At 42.3% G+C, this 11,407-nt stretch overlaps 1 protein-coding gene across 1 annotated transcript in view; it reads right to left on the bottom strand.

Moving 5' to 3' along the window:
* Positions 1-8,817: 8,817 nt before the first annotated feature.
* LOC311010068 (scavenger receptor cysteine-rich type 1 protein M130-like) overlaps positions 8,818-11,407 on the bottom strand; it is a gene marked incomplete at both ends in the record, with an annotated part of 28,721 nt that continues 26,131 nt past the window's right edge. The window contains one exon of the mRNA XM_084004549.1: positions 8,818-9,087. Within this exon, the coding sequence (XP_083860675.1) occupies positions 8,818-9,087 (270 nt within the window). The remainder of the gene's footprint in view (positions 9,088-11,407) is intronic.

Raw genomic sequence — 11,407 nt, 5'->3', positions numbered from 1 at the left:
ATGCATGAAAAGTCCCAGAATATGTTCTTTTATGTACAAGGTGTTACCATGTTTATCCTAGAAGAGACTGTTGTGCCTTCTACAGGTGGACTTATTTGTTATTGAACCGAAGGCAGATTTTTAGGATTTTCTAAACCTCACATTCTGCTGTTAAGTCTGCTGGTCTGGTTGAAATGATGACGTACCTGGAGGGATCTGAAAAAGTCCCTTTGCTGCCGGCCATGTTTGTCCTGCAGAGTTTAAAAATTTGTCGTGCACTTTTGTGTGTAAATGACAGAACGGTCGTAATGTGTTCACATCAAATGCAAAGCAAATATTTCACTCAGTGTGATTGCATACAAAGTCAAAATGTACAGCTTGTTACAATTAATCAATCAAAGTCCCCCCCCTCTTAAGTAGACCAGGACCTGGTCAGGGACACGGGCATCGCCATGGCAGCTGTAACGCGGCTCCTCTGTGCCATAATCTCTAATCTCCACTTTCACTCGAGCCGGAGCATTTTTGAAAACCGAGTCGATCACACTCAAGTCCTTTGTAGTGCAATGTCTTAAATCTATTTAAATAATGAAGTTGCTAAATGGCTTTGCGTGATGTGTCACATTTATAGCCTAGACATGTGAAACAGTGTTTTTTAAAGAGGGCTTCATTGGTGTTAGGCTCCACATGCTACAGAATAACAGCTGATAGTTGTTCACATTCATCCCTGGCCCCATCACCTGCACTATTTCAGAAGGATTAGGTCACATGAAGGCTATTTTGTTTGTTTTTTCGAGCCAGGCAAAGCTGCCTCAAGCACACATTCTTATTTGTTGACAGCATTGAGCTGGTGAGTGGTGCTCGTAAGATGGAAGAGTTATCAAACATTGTGTCATACCTCAGAACGACCACATTTGACCCGCAATCTTAAATTAAATTGAGGTTGTTAGAGGCTTATTTAGTGGTTAACTCCCACCAGATTAGATCGGTTCCGTCAGTGTGCTCGCCATGAAGAAGAACATGTTGACATGAAAAAAACAGTATACGATTATTATTAATATAATTATTATTATTATTGCCCAAGTTCACCTCAACCCAACTCCTATCTGACCAATAATACACGGGTATGGATCATATTCTTAAAATGTTTGGGTCTGTGACAGCCTGTTGAATTCATGAACAACATAAAATGTGTATGACAGCGCCATCTACTGCAGCTTTTATGTTATTGTGTGTGACAGAAAAAGGCACTGGGTTATGACAACCGTAAACAATGGAGGTTTCATCAGCTCCCTTCATCACCAGTCTGTTATAAAAGTGGTTCCCAATGGTTTTGACTTGTGACCACAGATTTGGGGCCATAACGTGGATGTGGATTATAAGCAGTGTAAACCGAAAGAAAAAAAGAAATTTCCCCTTCTCGTTTCATTTCAATGAAAGACAGAGAAGAAGACAAAAATAAGCAGATTTTTTTTGTAACCGAAACAAATATTTTCCTTTTCTTTTCCCTTTAATCATCTCTCATAATTATATTGGGAACCCATGGTGGGTCCTTACCCCCCAGGTTGGGAACCACAGTGTTAAACTACACATTTATATGTTATTATACTGAAAATCTGGCTCCCATGGCCCCCCCTAAAGTCACTTTCATCAGGCGATTTAGTTAAAGGCATAGTTCAGAATTTTGGACATAATACCTATTTTCCAAGTGAGCCGGTGTGTTCGAGACGTCTGGAGACGTTTTCAAGAAATTTCATTCAGTTCTTCTAGTTGCCGAGTTCACTTATGCTATGGCTAGCGCAAGTCAATGGTTCTTAGCTAGACAATTAATTGGTGCTAGTTAATTGGTGACTCTAAATTGCCTGTAGGTGTGAATGTGAATGTGAGCGTGAATGGTTGTCTGTCTCTACATGTCGGCCCTGCGATAGACTGGCGTCCTTTCCAGGGTGTACCCTGCCTTCGCCCAATGACAGCTGGGATCGGCTCCAGCCCCCCCGCGACCCTGAATACAGGATAAGCGGTAGACAATTGATGGATGGATGTAGAGTTAAAGACCTCTTTAATCCAAAAGTATCTTGGATTCATGTGTTTAATTGAACCAGAGAGATTGATTAGTGTCTCACAAACACAACCAGAATCTTATAAATCCAACCAAGTGTTTGCATTCTTCTCTGATCAATTGTCAGCATGATGTCATAGACGACACCCGTTGTTCAATCAGAGGAGATGAACGGTGAATCAATCATCTCATCTCATCCTGGAAGAAGATCCATTTGTGCTCTTCTGTCCTGGTTTCTTTTCCACTCTCCTCCTCTGCAACCTCCATGACTGTGTTGGTTCTCCTCGTTGTGTTTGTTCCCCTCGGCTTCTGTCCTCCTCTCATCCTCGCTTCTCTCGTATCTGCCAGACACCGAGCTCGGAGTCGGCCGAGGCAAGAGACAAAAGCACGAAGACGCAGAAGCAACTATGGCCGTGGTGAAGAGATCCTCCGTCATCCATAAGCACGGGGGAAAGAGAAACCGTGGAGCCAAAATGGAAGCTGTTGGATGTTGGATTTAGTGCAAATCCAGTCATAGAAAGCTTCTTGTGTTGTGGTTTATTTGGGGTTTTTCCTCGACAGCTTGTATGTAAAGGTTTAGTACGAGTCCATGTGTTGAGTTAAAGATGATCTTGTCTCTGTGTGTAAGCTGTGACTGTAGTTTGCCTCATATGCACTGTAAATTGTGATTTTGACTGTTTGTTAACTTGACATATTATCCTATGTCAGTAGGACAAATGATAACTGAGGTTGTTATAATAACATGAAATTACTTGTTAAAAACGTCTCAAATACAAAATAAATGCTCAATTGAAAATCCAGGTCCAACTGAATTAGTAATGTATGTCAACTTGACTGTAGTCACGTTGTTTGTGACTTGCAATGCATTATGGGTAGCCGCTGGCCGTCGATACATGTGCTCCGTCCCTTCCATCCCCCTTGTCGGACGACATTTTGTTTCACCGTGGACACTATTTTAACATCCCCTTTACTGAGAAGCCCCTGACTGCAGACCCGCACATGTATCCCTGACTGCAGACCCGCAGACCTCAATGTGGGCGGAGTAAAATGTTTAACCCCGCCCACGGCCCAACTCATTTACAGTTTTTTTCAGTCGCTAACAAGCGTTTGTCCAACCAGTTGTCACATTTTCAAAACTCTAAACACAATAAGCATAGCATCGGTCCTCTGTGGCCATACCATTCACACATTTCATGTCGTTTTCACACAATAAGCAGTCAGTGAACACATTTCCACAATGCTTACATTTTCTCAACAGACAAGCTATACCTCCCAACAAAATTATGGATTGTTTTTGTATTATTTACGAATGTTAACACACAACATCCCACAATAGCAAAGACAATATTCCAAACCTTAGATACAGTATCAAAACCTCTGCTTCTGCAATGATATCAGTTCAAAAACAATATATCAGCTGATAATAAACAAACAATTGAATAAATGACACAAAGCTGATTTATGTTGGGTAAATTGGGCCAACCACAGCTGATTCCAGGCTGGTTTAGACTCAGTGGCAGGAGTTATTTTTTTATATTACATTGGCAGGAGTTATTTTTTTATATTACATTGACACTTATACAGTAAAAGGAGGACTTTGAGGAGTGATGTTTTTGGAAACAGAAACAGAAAAAGACAAACTTTTTATCTGGGCTTTTTGCTGTTTTGTTCAGAATGCTCTTGTGTGTTTCATGGATATTTTGTTGTAAGCAATACTGGAAAACTTTTTCTGTCTATCGTACTGTAAACAGTATTTTTACTTTACCTCCTGTAGTAAACAGTAAAGGGAAAAAAACTGATTTGCTTTTTACTGGAATGCTTTTGAATGTGAACTGTTAGTGCCATTTTCTATTTTCTGTAATTTGGTACAAGATCTGGATATTATATTATTTATATTTATATTTAGTAATTTCCCTTCAATAATTACTTAGTGTATTTTATAGTTTTGCATTTTAGTTGTGCATATGTTAGATGTGCTAATATTGTTTTGATTTATAATGGAACGCATACAGAGCTGTGACGTAGGAGCTCGGGCAGCCAGAGAGATGGAAAACTGTGTGTATTGAACCTTTTTGGTGAACATTGAGTAAAAGACGGAGCGAACACACTGTTTTCTACCGTCGTTCAAATACAAACACGTGTAGAGACTCGTTATTTCCGTCTAGAGTGGTTAAATGTTTACGAAATACTTACCGAACACATTAAGGGAACTTTAGCCACTACATGAACATTACATGTGGACATACAGTTCCCAACCAAGAAATGTAGTGTAAAAACGGTGGATTGCATGTTTTGCATGCAAATACCTGTAAAACTGAAACATAAAAGTCTATGCAGTTTTTGCAATGTCAACAATAGCCAGTATTTTGAAAGCTGGTATACTTTGATTGACTGCATACTTGTGAAGTGAAATTCTCGAATGGGGCGCTACTCTGTGAGCGACTCGCGGCGTGCTGCTCCCGTAATTTCCATGTTTTTGGAGTTGTTTTGTGTTTTCTGAGAGTCCTTAAGTGCGGTATTTACCGACAGCAAGTATGACTACTACGCTCAAGTACTTAGCGAGTTTGTGTGTCCTGATCGCCTTTCTGGAACCAGTATTTGCGATCTGTATCACACCGGCAAACTCCATGACACGCCATGGAGGGAGGCTCACCTACTCACGGGAGGCTCTGCTGGATCTGCGGCCTGCCTCGCTGGATCTACAAGTAACACCTTCTTGCCTGAATGGGATTCCTCAGCATCTACAGAGGAATCATTACATCAAGCGCATTCGTCGGAAAAGGGGATCCAGAGGAGGAATACGGAACAGAATGAGGAGACGAGGTAGGAGGCTGCCACTACCTGCAATAACTCTCCAATGTGCGATCATTACGCAACAAAATAACTGAACTTTCCGCACTCATCAAACTTGACTCAGACTACCGTCAAACCAGCCTCTTCTGCTTCACGGAGACATGGTTGTCAGAAGAAATAACCGATGTCGATATAGATGGATTTAAGATCATTCGTTTTGACAGAGACACTAGGATGACGCGGAAGTCGATTGGGGGCGGGCTCTGTATGGCTGTCAACACAAAGTGGGCTGTCAACTTCACTGTAAGAGAGACTGAATGCAGTGAACACCATGAAATCATGACCGTGTCGTTCAGGCCTCACTACCTTCCCCGTGAAATTACACAAATTGCAGCCATCCTAGTGTATGTCCCTGGACCTGATTTCACATTTGCAGCGGAGCGCATTGCTGACTGCTACAACAGAGCTGTCAATCAGAGCAGCGATCAGCCTGTCCTCCTGCTAGGGGACTTTAACAGATGCGATGTCACCACACTGCTTCCAAACTTGGAGCAGTATGTCACCACACCTACCAGACTTGACAGAACGCTGGATCTGTGCTTCGGTAACATACCGGGAGCTTATGTCGCAAAGCCCCGCCCACCACTCGGTCGCTCCGACCACAATGTCATTCTGCTGCTTCCAAAATACAGACAAAAACTAAAAACAGAAGACATACAAACAAAAACTGTTCAAGTCTGGAAAAATGACTCTGTTGATGCATTAAGGGGCTGCATGGAGATCACAGACTGGGAAATATTTTTCCAAAGCTATGAGGGAGACCTTAATCTGCTGACAGACTCTATCACCTCCTATTTGTCCTTCTGTGTGGACACTGTTATTCCAACAAAGCAGGTCAAGCTGTACCCGAACAACAAGCCTTGGGTTACCAAGGACCTGAAACAGTGTCTTAACAACAAAAAGGTGGCATTCCTACAGGGAGACAAAAACAGAGTGAAAGAGTGCAACAGTGAATTGAGCCTTCTCAATACGTCTTCTCAATAAGACCAGGCTGGCCAAACTCCACTATAAGAACAAAGTGGAGGAAAAATTCACCACTGGCAATGCAAGGGAGGCATGGCAGGGACTAAACACCATGATGGGCAGAGCCCAGAAACCGGCCCTCATCCAATGCTCTGACCCTGCCACCTTTGCAGAGCAGCTCAACACATACTATAGCAGGTTCAACATGCCACACCCCCAGAATGACTGGACCCTCAACAGCAATTCATCACTCACAGTGGATAAAGGGAAGGTCACATCCATGCTGGGCCGCATCGACCCTCACAAAGCCTCTGGCCCGGACAGGCTCAGGGGCAAGGTGCTGAGGGAATGCTCAGCTCAGCTGGGTGATGTAATCACTCGACTATTCCAGCATCTCCTGGACTCCAGCTGTGTCCCACGGATGTGGAAGGAGTCCACGCTTATACCGGTGCCGAAGAGAGCCAACGCCAGGGAGATGAAAGACTTCAGACCGGTGGCCCTCACATCTATTCTCTCTAAGTGTATGGAGAGGGTGGTGTGTGATCACCTCACTTCTATGGTGGTGGACAAGCTTGACCCGCTTCAGTTTGCCTATAAGGCAAAGCGGGGGGGTGGAGGATGCCTGTTTGACTCTCCTGGACACCGTTTGCAGACAGCTGGACTCCCCACACTCCCACACACGGATTTTATTCATGGACTTTTCTTCCGCTTTTAACACAGTCAACCCGGCCACCCTCTGCAACCGCCTTCTGGATCTACAAGTCCACCCATCACTCATCCTGTGGATAAAAGACTTCCTGCAGGACCGGTCCCAGCACGTGGTGGTAAATGGCTTTAAATCCAAGAACGTGATTTTAAACACCGGTGTCCCCCAGGGTTGTGTTTTATCACCAATTTTATTTTCCATCTACACAAACAACATAACAAACAACAACAGTGACATCCCCCTTTTTAAGTATGCAGATGACATGGCTCTGGTGGCCGACATCAAGGATCACTCCTCTCTGGCTGCCTACTATCAGCAGGTCAACGCCCTGATGCAGTGGATCAAAGAGAGCTCTTTGGAGCTCAACATCTCCAAGACCAAGGAGCTGTGTTGTGGGGGGAGGCAAACATCTTCCCCCCAACCTCTCTTTGAACCTCTGAGGCTGAATGGGCAGACAGTGGAGCAGGTAGAGGCCTTTAGATACCTGGGCACAGATATGGACACCCACCTTTCCTTCTCCCAGCACACAGACTCTGTGTACAAAAAGGCACAGCAACGCCTGTTCCTGCTGAGGAAACTCAGGAGCTTTGATGTCAAACAGGACATTTTAACAGCTGTCTATAAATCACTCATAGAATCTGTACTCACGTTCAACATCACATCCTGGTTCACCCTCACCTCTGTCAAAAACAAATCAAAGCTTTCCCGGATCGTCAATCAAGGAAGCAAAATAACTGGCAAAACTCAAACTCAATTATCAGTACTCCATAGCCAGGCAGTTAAAAGGAAAGCCCACCTCATTACACAGGATCCCACCCACCCCCTGCACAAGTCCTTCCAAATTCTGCCATCAGGCCGCCGGTATAGAGTACCCCTAGAAAAACATACACAAAAACTCATTCATACCCATTGCCATAAACAGCTTAAATAAACAATGAACAATGGACAAAGGAACCCTGACGCACTGTCACTTTACACTTTACACATACCCACAGCTTTTATTTAGTTATTTTTTACAGTTTTTAATATTTATACTTGTTTTAAGATCTATACACACTGTGTGTGCTCTCAGAGATCAACGTTGTTGTATGAATGCCTATCAGTACATTTTCATGTTTGTATGTCGAGCCACGTCAAAGATGATTTTCTGTTACGACAGACAATAAAGTTTTCTGAATCTGAATCTGAATCTGAAAACAAGTGTTAATCTTTGACAGAATAATTTCATTTTGAGTCAGATTTCCAGTGTTTTGGTAAAGTTAGTGTGTGCAGAGAAAGATGTGTTCTATTTTGAAATGAAGAGTTAGTATATATTTAACAAAATGTGTTTTTGAGAAGAAAATGATCCATATGGCAAATTGTGTTTTGTAGGAGTGAGTCTGTGTTAAGAGTTTCGAAAAAGTATCTGAAGTATGGGTAAGCGCTTGTTAGCGATTGAAAAAAACTGTAATACGGTGTCCGAGGAAGGACAAGAAGTGATAAACCGGCGCGCAGATTGTTGAGTGCGCAGAGCGCATACCACATACGCAGCGGAACCTGGTTCGATTCCCGGCAAGCAACACTTTGCTGCATGTCACATCTCCTCTCTCCCCCATTTCAAAACATCTATCCACTGTCTAAATAGAGGCGCTTATGCCTAAAAAAGAAACCATAATGAATGTACCTTAATCATTCATTAAATGATGAAAAAAGTAATATATTTTAATGTTTGTTTATCATAATCAAATGTAACCTGAGATACTTTCTTAAAAAATTAAAGGGATCAGTAATTTTAATTTATTGAACAACAAATTATTTAACAACAAACAACAAACAAACATTAACATAAAACAAAAAGGCAAACAGTAAAAATGTTAATGAAATACTGTAGTGATTAATGATGATCATAATGACAAAGATGATAATGATGTTCATTATAATAATAATGACAATAATGATATTAATGATGATAATGAAATATAATAATGATGATAATAATACTAATAACACCAATAAACAATAACAACAACAGCAATAATAAAAAATAACACTAAGATCTATAACAATCATCATAATAATAATTGATGGACTGCGTCCTGTCCAGGGTTTACCCTGCCTTCGCTTAATGACAGCTGGGATCGGCTCCACCCTGCAACCCTGAATACAGGATAAGCGGTAGACAATGGATGGATGGATGGATGGATAATAATTATTTTGTGGGTGGGTTAGGGGTTGGGGTGGACATGTCTGGTTCTGAGGTATGGATCGTATAATATCTGTCTTAGAGGAACATGGCATTGATTTTCAAATTTTCCTCATCCACACGAAGTTTGAAGAACGTCTCCATATCCTCCTGGTGTTGAAAGGTGATGACAAAATCCTCCTTTACGTTATCCAGTTGTCCTTCTAGGACGTCCTCAAGTGCCTTTATCTGATTGGCAGGGTCCATTTGGAGAACTGCAGGCTCCATCACCTGCCCACGGAGTAAATGCTGGTGTGTGTTGATCCAGCTCATTGCTCTGTGAATGTCGTTGAGGATTGCGTGCTGAACCTGGTTAAAAGACCCACGTTGAAATCAGAAATAAATCCAACATGCAGTCATAACTGCAGTTAAATCACAGCCACTTCATATTTGTAATTTTTTAAGAGGAGAACTGGGCCTAAGAGGAGAACTGGGCCAAGTCATGACTAATATTAAAAAATAAAAAATATGCATTTTCTTTTACAATTACAACACATAGGTGAAGTTCAGTGTTCAGAATAAGTAATTTTTTCATTATCATTTGCACTTCTTTACTGACCGAAAGGTTCTTGGAAGCATCGCCATCCAGTCTTCCAATACCTTGGTCCAAGGTAACATCACAGTCCTTAATGGATACACAAAAGCATGAGTGATTGTGTAGGTTTTAATGGTGTGTAACATGTTTGTGTGCAATAAACTTCTAGTACTACCTTTGTGCCTCACTGAGGCATGGCCCTTAATGTGGTTGTCCATTTGATATTTAGAGGATGCACTGTACTTGCAAAACGGACATGGTCACTGCTTTTTGTGGACTTGGAGGGGTCATCCCCACGTATCACGGTAATGTGTCTCTATACGTAAAAAAAATGATTACATGATTACAAAGTCACAAAACACCAACATTATTTTTTTCTTGTGCTCTGATTAGTCTCATTAACTTACAGTGCATATACCACCGAATGCACTCTGATATTAGTATCACGTTAGTTTAAATATAACATTAGCTCATGTGCAGCTAATTCACATAACCTAATGATACACCTAAAATTAAATGAGCAATATCATAAAAGTCACACTTACTTCCATTATTTATCATACCAAAGCGGCAGTCAGAAGCGTGGAAGGAGACCGGAGGAATATATCAGACCTCACTGCGAACCCGCAGCAGCATGTCTCCTCTGACGGCGGTGTCAAATGTTGGGGAGTGGGCGGGGTTAAACGTTTAACTCCGCCCACATTGAGGTCTGCGGGTCTGCAGTCAGGGGCTTCTCTCTTTTTTTCCACCAAGGGAGTTCAGCGCAGCTTGGCCTCCTCACAGACAACAGGGTGCAGTAACATGTTTTCAACACTCATTCCCCCCGTAACATTTAGAGGGGCGCTGTTTAACACATCATGAAACGCTCAATAATTACTGAAGGGAGACGAGGAGGAGACGACAGACACATCACAGAGGGATTACGGAAACTGTTAAAAAAGTGATTTTATTAAATGATGGTTATATTCTGAAAAAACGGAGGAAGCCTGGCTTCCCTTGGCCTCTGCAAGGAAACACCACTGATTAGATTAGAAAATCAGGAAATGATCCATTCACCAGTGTGCACTTTGATACTGGGAGTGATTTTGAATTGAATTTATTATAGAACCATACAGTAGAATGTCTTGATATTTTCTATAATAACATTCAGGATTTTGAGGTGACTTTATTATAAAACCATCCAGTAAAATGACTTGATATTTGCTATGTAACTGCTAGTCACAGTCACTCTGAACAAAGATCTATTGAAGAAATGAGCAAACCCATCATTTTCCTCATGTTTAACCGTTGCACCTGATATAAAAACTGCTTTCAACGCCATTTTGGTAACTTCGGGCACCCGTACCGTAAGTACAGGAATAGATGCGCAACAGATTTCAAGCGGCGGCTGGCGTGACCGCAGTGAGCCACGGCCCCCAGCCCGACTGGAGGGGTATCAACATCCGTGAGGATGTCATGCGGGGTTTGTAAGATAAGGAAGACAACAATCATTGTTCATTTTAACAAAGTCACTTATTAATATGGCAATTTCTTGCATCACAGAGCGTGTTTGCTGTAGCTCATCTGCAACGTTGTTGATGGCGGTGATTGTGTCTCAATTGTGTCTCGCTGAAGTTGCAGGACGGCATCAGTGAGCACCCGACCGCTTGATGTGCCATGCGCCCAGGGTGCACTGCTGCTTTGCGCCGACTTGGAAGCTGTGCCGTCCTCACGTCACCCTCCCTTATAAAGGGAACATTGCGTACAGCTTGCCTGTTTTATAAATCAGATTTTTTTTTTTGGTGCACACAAACTTTGGCTTTTGGGCGTACGTACACTTTTAGTAAGGATCCTACTGACAGTTTTATAAATGAGGCCCCAGGTCTGTGCCACGGTCAAGTCCTGAAGTGCGCGAGGGCTCGCTCACGGACATTTTGAGCCCACTACTTTCGATGCTGACTTTACCTGAGGGAATTACCCACAGTTCATAGCGTTGCAACGTGAAACGTGGGGTTACCAGGGGAAGTCAGAGGAATTACAATGTGTGGAATATGACATTTACACAGATATATTAACATTAAAGATTCAAGGAGCATAAACCACTTGAAATCATAG

This window comes from Eutrigla gurnardus (assembly GCF_963514095.1).
Source record: "Eutrigla gurnardus genome assembly, chromosome: 24".
Lineage (NCBI taxonomy): Eukaryota > Metazoa > Chordata > Actinopteri > Perciformes > Triglidae > Eutrigla > Eutrigla gurnardus.
This window is presented reverse-complemented; position numbering and strand designations above follow the sequence as displayed.